The 17,001-nt window shown below is 39.9% G+C and overlaps 1 protein-coding gene across 1 annotated transcript in view; it reads left to right on the top strand.

The window, feature by feature from the left end:
- The window catches only part of DNAJC13 (DnaJ heat shock protein family (Hsp40) member C13), a gene marked incomplete in the record, with an annotated part of 3,140,357 nt that overhangs the window by 2,369,439 nt on the left and 753,917 nt on the right, over positions 1 to 17,001 (top strand). Inside the window, 1 exon segment of the mRNA XM_044066722.1 lies at positions 14,656 to 14,730. Coding sequence (XP_043922657.1) covers positions 14,656 to 14,730 — 75 coding nt within the window.

Raw genomic sequence — 17,001 nt, 5'->3', positions numbered from 1 at the left:
GAAGGATGAGCACAGTGGGACAATGACCTTCTTTTTTCTGAATGAAAAGCCCTTAGTGATGAGGTGTGCCACATAGAAGGATTTCCTGACTGTTGTGGCAATGTGGTTATTGAAGGTGAGACCACTGTTCACCTGTGTCTCTAAGTGTCTTATCACACTTTCGGTGTTTAGTTTACTGCCACCTATGTGGTAATTCATGGGTACATGTTTTTTACCAAAAGGGATAACTGTACACTTCTTGGCAATGAGCTTGAGCCCATGGCTCTGGCACCAAGCATCTGTTTCTTTAAGGCCCTTTTGTAGAATATCCACATAATTTGGGGATTCAATAATGGCTCCCAGTTTGCAGTCATCTGCGAACTTTGTTAGCCGTAGTTCCTTAGTATTGGCCTGTACTTCAGAGAAGTAGATGCCAAACAAGAATCCTGAGGTACTGCAATTGTCAGTTATCTGGAGCTGGATTTGGAGTCAGCTACTTTTACAGTGTGGGTTCTGTCAGTAAGCCAGTTGGCAACCCATTGAGTAAAGTAGGGATTTATGCCCAGCTTAGTAAGTTTATCTATGATTCCAGAGTGGGGAATGGTGTCGAAGGCCTTGGCGAAGTCCAGATAGGCTGTGTGGACAACCTTGCCCTCGTCCATGGCTCTGAAGACTGATTCGAAGAAGTCAATCAGGTTCAGGAGACACTATCGGCCCTTCACAAACCCAAACTGGGTGGGGTCCAGTGTTTGAAGGTTGCCAATGTCTTTGTTTATAAGTTCCTGTGAGGGTTGCCAATGTATTTGTTTATAAGCTCCAGTGTAGCAGTGAAGATGTGTCTGGGGGGGCCCAGAAGGAAAAATATAAGAAAGAAGGGTGTATTTTCAAAGAAAGTTATGAAAGTATTTGGCATGAAAGATATGAATTCGGAGTGAATTTACATATTCCCCCAAGATATAAAAACTGGGCTAGGCTAGACAGAATTTACATTTCACAGGAACATGTGTATTTAATTGAGGGTTTCGATACCCTCCCAATAACTATTTTGGATCATGTGCCAATAATAGCTAAAATAAAAACACAGGGTAATGAAATAAAAATGAGACAGTGGTGCTTCCCCACCTATCTGTTGAAAAGAGAGGAATTTAAGGACTGGGTAGTGGAGAATTTTCAGGAGCTGTTAGAGAGGATAGAAATTTCCTCTGGAAATATTGCTAGGGAGTGGGATAAAATTAAGGTTAAATTTATAAATAAGGTTGAAATAAAAGAAAAGGAGCTATGGTTAAGAAGTAACAAGAATTATTTAGAGGGACTGACGAAAATTAAAGTATTACAGAATAGGGGAAATCTCACAGAACAAGAAGAGGATCAACTGTAGAATGCTAGGCAGAAAATAAGGGATTACCTCGATAATATGCACAAGCTTAGAAAGATTGCTGTTAAGCAACTGTTTTTTTTTTTTTTTATAATAGTAGAGCCCAAAAACTTTTAGCACAACGACTCGGGCAACAGAAAGTAGAAAGGGCTGTTGCTAAACTTTGGGAGCTTGTAACAAAGAAGGTAACAAGAGATCCTGTACAGGTATTAGAAATATTTCAGAAATTCTGAGTTTCTCTCTATAAAGCAGAGAATATCAGAATCAAGAAAATATACAAATGGAAATGTTTATGGAAGAATTAAATATGCCAAGGTTAGAGGTAGATGAGATACTAACAGTTAAGATAGGAGGAAATGAGATAAAAATTGTGATGTATAGCCAATCTACAGGAAAGTCCCCAGGAATAGATGATTTTCCTGTGGAAGTTTGGAAGCTAGGAGGGAGAAACTGATAAAGTTCTGGAAGGTTTTGTTTAACAGTATCTTAAAAGGATGAGAAGTACCACCATCCTGGGAGAAAGCAGTGGTAGCTCTACTACCTAAAGAGAGTAAAGATCCTTCAGATCCAGCCTCATACAGGCTCATTTCAATACTAAACCATGTGGATGCAGGCCTTTAAGGAGAATAACAATAATTGTGCAGAATATTATATCCATAAAGTAGCAGCAGAAAGTATTCTAAGAACTAAACCAACATGGGAATAGAGAAAGGAGATTCTGCTGATAGCGATGACTGCAATTAGGGATACAGGCAATAGGCAAGAGGGGGCCGGAATTTATTGGTGAAAAAGGAACCAAGGTATTGGGACCAAATAACTAGAGAAGGAAAGATGATAGAATAGGAAGATGCCAAGAATTTATTTGGACTGCAGGTTAGAGATTGCCTTCTCTATCATGATTGATATCGGAGTACAGACAAAGAGAAAGAAATAGGGGGTCCTAAATGAAAGATCAGCTCTGGTAGAGTTTTTAATAATATCTAGAACAGAAGCCACCATTAAAAAGGAATAATTAGTAGAGCATATAAAATATTGCATGATAACCATAAGAGTCAAACAGAGGAAGTTAGAAAGGATTGGAAAGAGAGATTGGATAAGCAATTCACAAAGGAACAATGGAAGGATGTATGTATGTCTCCCAAATATGCAACAAAATGTAAAAGATTTAGGATTTTTGCCTGTAAATGTTTACATAGATATTTTTATACCCCAAGCAGACTCCAGAGAATTTTTCCTCAGGCAGACCGTAAATGTCTGAGGTGTGAAAGGGATGGGTGTGTAGATCAGTGTGACAAGGGATATGATTTTTCTGAACTATGATACAGAATCAGAATTGCCTTGCTATATCTGATTATGGTGGCAGCCAAAAGCATTTACTAGAAAATAGAAATCAAAATCTAAACCAACTATACTGGAAGTATTGAATATAGTAACAGAGATAAAACAACTGGAATTGAGATTTTTAGAAAAGAGTAGGAGCAAACTACATAGGACAAAATTGAGAATTGTGGGCATAGGTCTCAACCTGTTAAGAGGCCAATGTGGAACACAGACCCTAGCAGTGTGTGACAAACAGTCAAAATGTGGTACACCCTATTTTCGAACTGTGCGAAAACGCACCATTTCTATGGGACCTGGTTGAAGTGGGCTTTCTGACAATGGCTCGCAAGGGTAGTTAGCGTAGTACTAACCTACAAACCTATGTTAGTGAATACTGTATCTTTTTAAAATTCAATAGGACACACGTCAAATAAAACAAAGTCAGCAGAAACCATTGATAAAGTGCAATATACAGTGTGGTTCAGAAAGCAGTGACCCATTTCCATTAATTATGGTGCACACAACCTGGTGAAGATACTCTTGCCTTCATAAGCAAAAAGACTACATTTTGTATTGTGGTCAAGTTAGCTAGGCAGCTGCTTACCCCTAGTTCCTTTATTCATGTTGGTCATAAGTAAATTCTTTCTACTTGGCTTCTCTCCTATTCTTCCAAGTTATGATTCACCCCCATGCCGGGCACAAAAATACCTGCATCTTCTCCCTTACTCTGTTAACTCCAGTCATTTAGGTTCATAGATTCATACTAGACTAACTGCCTTTGTGGGCCATTTTAAGTCTAGCCAATTACCCCAAGTGAGAATCAAACCCTGCACTTTGTCTGTAAGGTAAACACCCTAACCATTAAGCCAACCTCCCACCCTTTCCACCATTTCTTCCATTCTATTCTAAAATATCTCAATACTTTTGCTTTGAGTGCCTGTAGTCTTCACTTCACTGTTGTCCTGCATACAACAGACATCTTAAGGCCACCAAATGCTTAAATGCTAGGTGTGATTACTAGCCAAAGTCTCCTCTATGCACTACTCTTATGCAGAAATAAATGATAATTCAACTGACTTTTACATAAACTGGTCATTTCAACTGCAATACAAGCCAACCACTTGGCTGCAAGGTTTATAAAAGCAATTTGTTAAATGCTGTACGTGAAATAAGGCAGTTCAGTAGGATGCTATGGCTATTACGATACAAGATATTTCTGAGAGTGCCAAATATGCATTTCAAATGGTTCCATTTTACTAGGCACACTTCTAGAAGTACAATAATCTGTGTAAGCTTAGGCTTCATTAATGGATTGTCTAATTCATTCCAAAACAGAAAAAAAAAGATATAAAAGTTAAGACTAGAATTATCAGTTTTGCCTACAGACCAGGGACAACGATCCTTTTGATGTGTAATCACTGGCACTTTTGAACATTATCAAACTTTGTAATATTTTTCATTACTTACATGCTATTTGAATGGAAACATGATAGCACAGTAGAGAATAGGGCTCATCGGCTGTACCCTGGCAGCATTACCAGCAAGTAGGAGCTTTCAATGAAAACAAGATCACATCAGCATATCTATCTCCAGGAGAGCATTCACACTTGGAAAAATAATAATAATAACAATAATACTAGATGTGTAGCTATTGGTCTGAACTGAATAGAACCTTACGAAAAAATAAACAATGCAGTTTTTTACTTTCCTGCTCATAGTGCTCCTTTAATTGATGCAGACAGTGTTTTACTATAATAACACGGTTGGCACCTACTTTGAATGACGGCCTTTACAACTGCAAAGTACACTCAAACATATGTAAGACCTATTACAGAACCTTGCAAACTAAACCAGATTTGTATATGATCAATCACAATTTGAGTTTTCTAATGCACAAGTATACGCATTCGTTTCTTTGTCACTATCCTACCTCTTACCCATTTATCCAGAGAGACCTACACCAAAGAACCAGTCCCTTGATACAGATCCAAGCTAAGCTGCTCAAGGCTCAGCTTCTCTTGCCGGAAGTGCCCAAGATACCTCTGCAGCAGGTACCTGCATACTCATTTCTTTATGGACTCGGAAAAAGGCCACTGCATTTCTTTTGATGTTTTTATTATTTTTTATTCATACTATTTTAGCTAGTCTGTGACATTTCCTCGTCAAGACTAAGTCTCCACTTCACAAGGATATAGTCCTTCAGTGAAATGATGTACTGTCCGTATTACTCCATTATGTAAAAGATCTAAATTACTTGACTGGCTTGTATATTTTGATGCCAATTGGCTATAACTGCGATATACAAGCCAGTCAAAAGTCACAAAGCGGAGCAATGGCTGCTCATTGCGGAACAGTGGGCTTAATCGATCATAAATGCGTAGCGTTCCACACAATCCGGAGCACTTGGCTACTCAGATTGTGGGAACAATACATACAAGCGGTAGGACTTAAATGAGCTATGGTAATGTTTGACTGAGAAAGATTGGGTAGATTATAAGTGATGTATAATGTTTGCAACTGGGAGTGTGTCATTATGGTTTGTGATCTAAAATGCTTGCAACTAGACTTGTCAGTGTAATTTGTTTTCATTTATATAAATGTATGATAGCCTATGTAGTAAGTGATGGTTTAATAAAGATGTTTCCTGTTTATTCAATTCCTGCCTTTTTAATTTATGTAATATTGCTAGGGTTATATGATATATAGCAATATATATGAAGTATAGTGTTTGTCACATTAATGTAGTTTACTTTTATATGAAATGTAAATTTGCCTGTCACAAGTGATAATTTAATAAAGGTGTTTGGAAAAAAAAAACTGTGCTGCAAAATTGCAACTTTACTACTTACCTTTTACAGAGTCTAGGGTTCACCATAAACTCCCAGAAATCAGTTCAGACTCCTTCCTAGGATCATATTTTCCTAGGCTGCAGATGATTCCAGTGTGGTGGCATCCCTGCCTGTCCCCAAGGCTCTGTCACTAATTGCATTTTCCAGTCCCTTCTTCCTCTGGCATCTGTGTCAGCCAGGGAATTTCTCAGAATTCTCTAGTTTAGGACTTCCACCATTCCCATGCTCCCTCTTGCCAAGCTCCACATGAGAATGCTTTAGAGTTACCTCATGTCATTGCTACTCCAGCATTGCCTCCCTGTGTGCTTCTTGGTTCCCCTCCTTCCCTGTCTGAAACTCAAGCTTCAGTCGTGGATTCGTCAACTCTCTCTCAAACCTTAGTTTCCTTTTCAAGCTCCATTTCCAAATCAGGAGCTGTTTACAGATATCTCAGACAGTGGGTGCCTCCTGTGTTTCCCCTCAAGGTTCAGGGTCTCTAGCCCTCCTCATCAGAGGTCAGACCACATAAATATAAAGGAGTTGAGGGCTTTGTTGCTGGCTGTTCAGTTGTTTCATCCTGGGCCACTCAGTTTTCACAGACAATAACACAGTGATGTGGTATGTCAACAAGCAAGGGGGGGGGAGACACTATCCTGTCTTCTTTGCAGACTAGCTCTTCAGGTGTGGGATCTAGTTGTCCAGTATTGTGACTCTTCAGTCAGTTTACATTACCTCGGAGCTCATTATAGTGGCAGTCTCTTTCAGCAGGTCCACCACACAAGCTCCCAAATGGATGCTTCACAGAGATGTTTTTGGACCATAATCCATCAGTGGAATATTCTAAGGTAGATCTTTTTGCATCCACTCTGAACAGGCAACTTCCCTGTATTCTCTTCCAGAGTCCCAAGTCCTCTGGCTTGGAAAGTGGACACCCTGTCTTTTCCATAGAAGGGAATGCTTCTGTATGCCTTCCATCCACTTCTGTTACCTTGAGTTTTTGCACAAGATCAGTCAGGGCTTCCCAAAATTTTGCTAATGACTCCCTTTGGGCCCAGACAGCATTAGTTCTTCCTCCTTTCTCCCTTGGCCACGAGCAATCACCATGTTTCCTAACCAAGTGGATCTTCTCATAAAAGACAAAGGATCTCTTATCTGTCGTCACTTGTTCACTCTTCAGCTGATGCTATGGGTTGATGGTATTTTGATCCCTCTCAGGCACCTTTTTTTCTGAGGACATGCTTTGAGTTCTGCAGGAGGTGAGAAAACGCACTACAAGGAAATCATATATGTCCAAATAGAAGCAATTTTTTGTCTGGTGTGCCTGTTACCATCAGGATTCCCTGTCATTGGAGGTTCCTTAGGTTCGCTCTTATTTGTGTGATCTGCTCCATGCTGAGTTGGTGTATTCATCAGTTAAAGCTCACCTGTTAGCAATTTCTGCTTGTCTGCCCTTGACTCCTCCGCTGGCTTCTAGATTTGAGGTCAAGCAATTTCTTAAAGGTATCCTTCATATCAGGCATCCCAGGAAGCCTATTCTGTCTTCCTGGGACATCAGTTTTGCCCTTGAAATGTTGACTTAGCTCCTTTTGAGCCTGCTTCTTAAGCTTCCTTACAGTATTGTACTTGGAAAACTGTTCTTTTGGCTGTCACTTTAACCAAGAGAGTGTTTGAACTTCAGGCTGTCATGGATTTTCCTCCTTTCTTAGTTTTCCACAGAGACAAGGTGTCTCTTTGTACTAATCCTTGTTTTATACCCAAAGTGGTCAATGAGTTGTACCTTAATCGGTCTATTCATCTTCCTTTCTTTTTTCCTTCTTTGCAGTCTGTCGGTGGGAAGGTTCTTTGCACCTTGGATTTTCATAGACTGCTCAGATGTTATTTGGATAAGAAATTTGCAGATTTGAACAGCTTTTTGTTTTCTTTCATCCCAGAGCTTTGAGTTTGGCTGTTTCTAAGCAAAAAATCTCCTCTTTGATTTCTAAAGCCATTTCTTTTTGTTATTTTTCATTGAAAATGTCTTTCCCCATTGGTAAAGGCACATTCTACAAGGGCATTTGCCTCCTCTGGTGCTTTTTCCAGGAGGTTTGGATACCAATCCCATCCTTGAGGCTGCTACTTGATCTTTTGTTCATACTTTCACTAGGCATTACAAGTTGGATGTTATTTTCAGGGCCTGGGCAGGCTTTAGAATACTTCAACAGTGATCTCAGTTGAGGATTGTTGGTAAAAGGCTCAGTTTTGGGTTCTCCCATTGGCTAGTTAGTGTTACAACTGCTTTATTTCATTTGTATTTAAGCACCACATTTGTGTGTAGCTGCACACCTCACAATGGGGTTTAGTACTGCCGTGTATAGACACACACTTAGAAACAAAAGGTTTCCTTTTGATACCTGCTTTTGAACCCTTCTTGACTCCACTGCCTCTCTGTGAGAAACTCAGTTGCACATTGCTGTCCAGCAAGCAACCCAGCTGCACTTTCTAAGGCATTGGCGTAGTCTTCCACCCTTAGACATCCACAGGATAGCCGCCCTTGTTGGTTTTACAAGCAAATCCTGGTCCACGTTACCCATTCCCACTAGTCACTATACTATATTCCTGCCATAATGGATGGACAGTTTCCCATTGTTTCTCCAGCCAAACCTTATTGATGGTGGGCATCCTGAGTGTAGCAATTGCCTCATATACCCTGACAACCACTTGCTTCTAAAGCAAACAAACACAGTATGTGACAGATGTAAGTATACCATGAAACTAGAATCAGTCTTTTCACAATACAACAAACAAGACATACAAAAGGTTGTCAGCACACACACCTTCCCTCTCACACAAGAGAAGGTCAAGACACACAAACCCACATACATGGAGGTATTCGATAAAAGCCTACCAAAAGACCAGAGTCCTCTCAAGTTCAAACATACACATACCAGTACACGAACGGAATCTAGTACCACACACAACACACACAGCAATGTCTCAGCAATTAAGCCCCTAAGGCAGAGTAGCTCAAAACCAAATATTCTGGTTATAGTCAACTGAATATGTCCCCCTTACCAGGTTGAACAAGGAGGTTGTCACGGTCAGCTGCCTGTCAGGTGCTAGGATTCATGAAATCACGCACACAGTCAAGTCACTTAGCAACAGTTACCGTTATGACTGTGTCATAGTACATGTTGGTGTAAATGACTTAAGACGTACCTCCCTGTACTATATGAAGAGACATGACCAAACTTTCAGATTGCATGTCCGAGGGAGGTATGTCCGTAGCCCTAGGCAGCATTCTACCTTCACTGAGGATGATGCCACAGTACAGACAAAAAAATGATTGATTTCAGTAATTGGCTTAGCTTCTGGTGTCACTCCAGGGGGATCTAGTATCTATCTACCTGAAAAGACATGGTCAGTAATCCACAATACTTTGCCAGAGATATGAAATTCCCCTGTCTCCTGAAGGCTTTAGAATACTGGCAAAGATGATTGCCTCCTCCATAGTGCCTTTTTTTGGCAATGTCCAAACAACAAAACCTCTGACGTAAAGAACTCCACTAAAGACAAACTCAGCGTCATGCTGCTTAATGCTAGGAACTTAAACAGTAAACTGCATTGGAAGCACTCCTCACCATGGAAGATACGGATGTTTATGTAGTCACAGAAACTTCATTCAAAGCTGCTGAGAGGACCCTGGCCATACAAGACTACTATGCTTTTCACACATTCAGACACCAAAATGAGTGTGAAAGAACCAAAGGTGGATGTGTATCCATATTCATCAAATCCAAATGCACCTCAAGAGCTACTCCAGGTCCACTTAACTATAGGAAAAACACCCTTCCATATCATCACTAGCTACAGGACCCCCAACATGAACCAGTAGAAGCACACTGCCTACCTGGACTTGCTAGAGTCACTCAACATACAGCCAAACACCCTGGTCATGGGCGATTTCAACTATCCCTGCATCAAGACATAATATGCACAAACACTATTGTTGCGAAGTTCCGGGATTTTAATTCCAGTGTATTGGAACAGTTGGTCCAGACCCCTACAAGGGGCTCAAATGTCCTGGATCTGGCGGTCACCAGCATGGGAGGTCATTGCATTACTCCCTGTGTGTTTCCCTCTTTAGTAAGATCAGAATGTAAATCTGTCTTGCATGAAGTAAAGATCAAACCTTGACACCCCTAGAGGAGTAAAGAAACTGAAAAATTTAACCAAAGCGCAAATTATTACCTGTTAAGCGATAGTATAAAAAGTTTTGAAGCCCCTGCCACCATAGAAAACAATGTCTCCTATGCAGAGGAATGCTCAATTGCCCTATATAGCCACTTAAAGAAATGCATTGACTCGGCCGTACCTAACAGGAACAAAACCAGGTCTTCCTGAAAGAACAAGCCAGCCTGGTGGACTGTACATATACATAAGTTATACAACAAAAGAAAAAAACTGATATCTAAGAACAGGAGGGAACTAACCAAACAGAGGAAAGAATACCCTCCACAGCTTGAACAAACAAATCAGAAGTCTTATTAAGTCCTCTAAGGCTAGCTATGAGTCTGAATTAGTATCCCTAGCTTAAGGCAATCAAAAAGCATTCTTTATCTACGACTGTAACCTAAGAAGGAATGCCCAGCTGTGTACCAAACTTGTAGTAAATGGTACCACTCACACTAAACCTGAGGAAATTGACAACCAGCTAGCCGACAGATTTGGCGATAACTTCACCTCCCCCGTCCCCACCTGACAATACCCTAAATCATTCCTAACACCAGTCCTCTGCTGAGTATCTTTAAAGAACAGATCATACAAGTTCTCTCAAAGGCCAAAACACAGTTTCTGTGAGACCAGATAACATCCCAGGCTGCCTACTCAGCAATTTAAAACAATAACTAGCAGAACTCCTTGGCACACTCTTTAAACATAGCCTGAAAACTGCCTTTGCCCTGGCAGAGTGGAGAACAATAACAGTAGTACAGTAGACCCCTTGCACAAAGGAGGTCCATCAACTGATCTTAGGAACTGTCGGACCTATAAGTTTAACCAGCCTTATCTGCAAGGCCATGGAAAGAATCATCATGTTGCTTATCCACAAGGACATAGACAATGTTCAGAATTTTGAGCTGACCTAGCTTGGCTTCAGAAGGTTAGAGCTTGTTTATTAAACCTGATAGACTTCTTTGAGAATGTGTCACCAAAGCCCTGGATGAGGGCAAAATGGTACATACCGCCTATCTTGAGTTAGCCAAGGCTTTTGACAATCCCTCATTTGGGTATTGTGGAAAAGCTCTCACAGCTTGGGATCAAACCCATACATTACTAGATGGTTAGCAAACTGGCTCACTGACAGAATGCACACTGTCTAGGTTAGGGAGTCCACCTCCACCAGTAGACCAGTTATCTGTGGGCTGCTGCAAGGATCTGTGCTAGGCTCTGTACTGTTTGGAATCTATTTCTCTGAAGTTGAGGTGGAGGTAGGTGACTTGTGGCTTACCAAGTTTTCAGATGACTGTAAATTGGGTGCAATCATGGAGTCCCCCAGACAGGGCTGATGCAGACAAATGATTGGTGCCAAACTCATGGACTAAAACTTAACACAAAAATGCCTCATTATCCCTTTGGCAAAGGCGTAGCCTCTGCTAATTATGATATTGATAGCACCCCTCTAAGCACAAACTCAGTGGTGCGAGACTTGGGAACACAGATTGATAGCAATCTAAACTTCAATCACAGTGTGTCCATAGCGGCAAGAAAAGCATTTGACATTAAGCATCGCATCCAAGACCCAGAGGTTATAGCTCCACTGTACTCTACCCTTATTAGACCACTAGCTGAGTACAGTGGTCACTTCTGTGTGTACCTCACCAAACATCTGCAGCAACTGGAGAGGCCAAAGCGGTTTCTTACCAAGAGAATCCATGGCCTCCAAAACATAACATACATGGAAAGACTAAAAGCCCTGTCACTGTACTTTGTATCATACAGGCTACTGAGAGGCAACCTGTGCCTGACCTACAGAGCAGTCTCAGACCCTACCCCAAGGGAATTGCTGCCACACATCCACAAAACAAATGGGACAAGAATTACTCACTCCAGAGATCTCGACCCAATCTGTGACATCAACAAAACATGCTGGAGAAACAGATGCATCTCCCAGCGATTACTACTCCTCTGGAATAAGCTCTCACTCCATGTGAAGTAGGGGGTCACCTTCATTTGCCCGACAGTTCATTTCACCGAAACTCATTTGCCTGACTCTCATTTGCCTGACAAGTAGTACTTGCAAGCAAATTAAAGGGATATATCCCTTTCCCCACTGTAGTGCGACCCTGGAGTTAGTATATATAGTTGGAGAGGTGTGGGGGACAAAGCCCCCACACTGGGGGGTGTGGGGGTGGAGCCCCCCACGTAGTGTGATTGAAATTCTCTTCTTTTTGTTGTATATTGTTCAGTGAAACCAAACTAGGTGGGGGGGATCTGCCCCCCCCCAAACTATATATATTAACTTCAGGGTCGCACTACAGTGGGAAAGGGATATATCCCTTTTATTTGCCTGCAAGTACTACGTGTCAGGCAAATGAGCATCAGGCAAATGAGTTTCACTCAAATGAACTTTCAGGCAAATGAAGATGACCCGAAGTAGGACCTCCTCAATGACCCTGTTCAAGCGCAACCTTGACAACTGGATGCAAGACCATAAATTCATTTTGGGAGTGGCACCTATGTCCCTTGTGGACGGGGGCATTTAGTGCTGATCACAGTATCTCTGTGCTAACAATGACCGTTTAAATTTGGTCAGTAAGACTGTTCGGGTTTTTACATGGTTAGGCTTGTAAAGGCCTTGGGGCCATTAGCCTAGTAATCTCCTATGAACCCTATGGAAGGACATAGTACAATTGTGTAAAATCTTACTGTAACACTCTTCACTGTTGCAGTATTTGGTCCCTCCCACCTTCCCCTTCTGTCTTGCTGTTAACCTATGTTCTGGCTGCCCTTCTGCCCAAGCAGCCCTTCTTCCTTTATTTTTCCTTCTGGATGTACAGGTTCCTACTTTGTCCCTCAGGATATTCTGTTCCTCCTGGGGCTTTGCTTTTTCTGGTCTGAGTGTCTGCCTCCGATTATCACCGTAATGCCCTATATCATGTGCAGTGTGCATAAGTGTGATGTACCATTCCTATGAGCTTTTGTATACTGGCCAAAAGTCAGGCTTTCCTTGGCAGGATGTTCCTTTGGTAAAGAATACTGCAGCAATGAAGAGAAGGGCACCTACTGTTATGGTAAGGTTTTCACAACTGTACTTAAAATATTTCTCAGTTACTTCTGTCATTCAGTGAACCCTACACATGAATTTATGCAACCTTTGGCCAGGGGTGTTGTAAGTGTCAGCAGTATTTATCTTTTAGTCCATCTGTCTGTCTGTATGGCACCTATGTTATCATGCACTACAAACTACAATTTTCTCATGATCAACAACAAAGATGAGAAGCGTTTGGAATGGTTATGGTTTTTAATGCAGGAAACACTTTCAGCTAGAGATCTGAAATCCCAGTACTTCTATACTTTACAGTTTTGGAATGCAGTGCTGAGTTTCTCATATTTCCTTTGTATCCTTTGGCACCGTCTCCAAACTCGTGCATCTGCTGATATGGCAAGTGTTAATCAGCTGGACTGTGACCAAGTTACTCTTTATTTTCATATTTTTAACCTTGTGGATGGGTTGGTCGCTGATCCTTTTCATCTATGTCCCAGTCTCTCAAAAAACAAGAAGATAGTTTGCTAATGCAAGTGAAGTTCGCAAGAGGAAAATGCAGTGCTCTTAATAGTCATGTTAGTAAAACATTCTCCAGTATACCTTACTGGACTAGTCTATCCTAAGTATGTTTGTAGTGTATATTATATTAATTTTGAATCATCTCTGTTGTATTCTATGAGAGTATTTATTACAGAAAAAAAAAAGAAAATTAGTGTAACTCACTGTCTGTGACTGAAATGGGTGGATTTTGGATCAGCCTACTACCCCAGTCATCAAATAAAAATGCCTGTACCCGGATTAAACCCTCGTATGCTAAATTATCAAATGCAAAAACTACATGCCAGAAGTTTATTTTGCATAAGACTTACAGTGAGACTACCTGTCAAAAAATAACAGCTGCTTAGTTGTTATATGTAAGTAAAATTTAGTTATATTTACATTTATGCACAATACAAGTTAAGCCATAATCCTTGGATTCTTAAATCTTTTGTAATGCAAAGAGGTAAGGATAAGTGTCCTAATCTGTTAGGACTTTTGCTTAGAACTGGCACTTTAGTTTATCCTATGTGGATTACTGAAAAAGAAAGTGTGTAGGCATGCCTTCCATTTAGTGTTATAGTTTAGGTTGTGTTACTTTATTGTTAAGATCCTGTTTATAATGTAGTTGCTTATCACTATACCATTGTTTCTGGATGAGGTTAAGGTAAAAAATATGATTTTTGAAAAGTGCAAGTGGGAGAACGTCTTTATAAAATCTGACATTGTGACATGCTCAAGGTCAGAAATGCTCCGGAAAAGGTAAAAGATGTGTGTTACGTGAGGTGATGTTAACACTAGCTCTAGATGGTTTTAACTCTCCCACTACAAACACCTGTTAGTTATAAATATCTTGGATTGATTATTAAATAGATGTAGTCTACTACATTTAGCAGTGTTATTGTTCACTGCATTAGTTTGCGTTTCCTTTGTAGCTCTTTTGGGCGGTTGAGGAGTGATTCCATGGAATAATGAAGGTGATCCACCCCCCCTTGAAACGTAGACGAATAAGTTAGTACAGCATTTTTTCATACGTCAAAATGTGCAGTTTTTACTACAGGTACATTTAAGTAGTTATAAATAAAGGACACATTTGAAACTTTACACATATTTTGCTTTTTACTGATGCATGTTGCAATGAGTCTTCCCCAGGTAGTGCTAACAGAAGTATAGAACTGTAATGGTTGCTGAATAGGTAACCATACACCAGTGCTCCTGCTGTGTCACCACCATTTACAGCAGTGTATGCAGAATGTCTTTGCTTGCAGTTTTCTTTCTGTGAGGAGCAATAAATGAATGCTTTTTCCTGTGGAATGTGCACATTTGCTTTACTTTTTGACATTTTGTTGTCATGTGGTTGTGTTCTTTTTTAGGTTCTGCAAGAGGCTTTGGCTCGATGTGTATCAGTTCTGACTGCCTCAAGTAAAGCAGAAGACATGTCAGTTCAGGTAGGGATTTTAATTTTTTTTTAATGTTTTGACCCGTTTTAACAATGGAAATAAGTTGAAATAGACCTGTGTTTCATTACTTTTACTTCTGCCTTTTTGTACCACATTATAGACTTTCATGTGCAGCTTCCTTTTTAATTTCTGCAAGTCTTTTGTCTCCATTCCTAAATTAAAGTATGATAAAAGTTTGTGAAATTAGTATTGTTTCAATATTTAACATTAGCCAGAAGTGCGCTTCTCAGCACCAACAATGTACCCAGAACTTGACTCCTGGAATTCAAAAGTAGTTATGTGTATTGGTAACTTATCTAAACAGGACTGTAAATTCTTTTTTATGAGGCCCATTGCTCCTACTACTACTGGAACTGTCCGGGTATCCTCCTTCCACATTGCCTGTGTTTCTGCCTGCAAATCCTTGTATTTTATGATATTTGTCTCTCTCTCTCTATGCAAGATACTGTAATCACTGGTTGCAGTTGATCAGTGCTGCTTTTGTCTTCTTTTCATGGGTTACTATATCTGTTTTTCTCTCATCTTTTTTTGAACTGTATTTAATGGGTAATCCATGTAATATAAACTTCATCATTCTGTATAATGCTTTGTGGCTGACGTTTCCAGTCAGCTACTTCAATTTTATAATGTTTGCACAATCCCCAATGTAACAGTCTTGCCACATTATTATGCATTTCGGTATATAGGAGCTCTGCCATTAGTATATCACACCCAGCAACAAGATGTGCAGCTGTTTCCAGTTTTTTTTTTTTTTTATATACAGAACCTGCATTTGTCTGTTTCTCCCACATGTTCTCAATGGACGTGGTAAACCATTGTGTATATAGTCCACTATCTTGGGCCACTAATACTAACAACTTTTGTTTTAAAATTACCTTTCATTAACCATTCCTGTATCAGATCCTGATCGACTTGAGGGTGTTCAAGGAGCTTTCTGTACTGGAAACTATATTTATAGCTTTTCCACATTTCTTGTCTTCTCATCTGATCCTTCTTATATTATTTATTTTGTTTTTTGGCACATTCAGTTGCTGCCTTATATTTGTCTGCTTCTGGTTTGGTTTCCATTCCCACTTGACACACATGCTTCTGCAAAACTAAGCAGGGAAGTCAGCTTTGTTCTCTTTGTTTCAAAAATGTCACTATGTTTAGATCTGATGAAGTCAGGAGATACGTATGTAATCATACAATTGCAGATCTATACTGAATAGGTCCATACCTGCTTCAGAATGAGGAATATATAATCTTGGTATACACTGATTTTTATATATTATTTGATAAGCGTGAAGCATTTTTCTTGTTTTCCTGTCCATCTGATCCAATAGGTTTTGGGGCCAGTCAGTCATCACAAAACTGTTTAGAGCAGGAAGCACAAATTGGTTTATATTGTGCTGTTTTCCGTATTAATATTAGTCTTCTAATGTATTCTTTACTAATTTTTGTTCACGTGTGTTCATGTTTTATTGCTGATTATTCATCAGTTGCCAAATATTTATACACTCCCTCATGGTGAAGTTCCTTTTTATATCACATTCCTGTCCCAGACTATTTTCTTAGTGCTGCAGCTTTCTTGCTTTAAATGTTGCTTCTGCACGTTTATCAAGACCAAATGACATTCTCATGTCATCTGAGAAACTTTTGACCACTTCCAGTTGTGCTTTCAGCTCTTGTTATGATGAACTATACAGTTTTAAATCATCCACAAATAGATGATGAGAAGCCTTTACACTTTTTTGTTGTCTGGGAGTCAAATTGTAACTATGACCTAATCTGTTAAGTAGACAGCTTAATGGTTTAAGGGCAAGACAGAAGAGCAGTGGTGATAGTCTCTCTGGGATATCCCCCTTTGAATTTTTATCTTTGGGAATAGTAATTTGTCCTTTGTCATGGCTTGTGAAGTGGTTTGCCATTATTTCATGGTCACTGTAATGTAATTGATCACTGTAGTGTGTCTCTTGTACATATGTAAGCACTCCTTTGGCCATGAAAATGTAGGATTCTGTCAGATGCTTTTTTGTAAGCTATCCATGCCATACTTAGATTACTCCCCTTTTTACAATTCTCCATTATGACTGTATTTAACAACAAATGATCCTTTGTTCCATATGACTTTCTTTTGTTACCGTTTTGTTCTATTGCCATGATTAAGTTTTCTTCTAAAGGGTTATAAACTCTGTCAACATAATTTTTCAGTATATAGTTTATACGTTGTCGTAAGGCAAGTTATTGGTCTGTAGTTTTTAGAATACTTTGCAGGTT

The sequence above is a fragment of the Protopterus annectens genome, chromosome 3.part1, assembly GCF_019279795.1.
Source record: "Protopterus annectens isolate FY-2018-M chromosome 3.part1, PAN1.0, whole genome shotgun sequence".
NCBI classification, from domain to species: domain Eukaryota; kingdom Metazoa; phylum Chordata; order Ceratodontiformes; family Protopteridae; genus Protopterus; species Protopterus annectens.
Note: the sequence above shows the minus strand (reverse complement) of the source record. Positions and strands in the feature narration are given on the sequence as shown.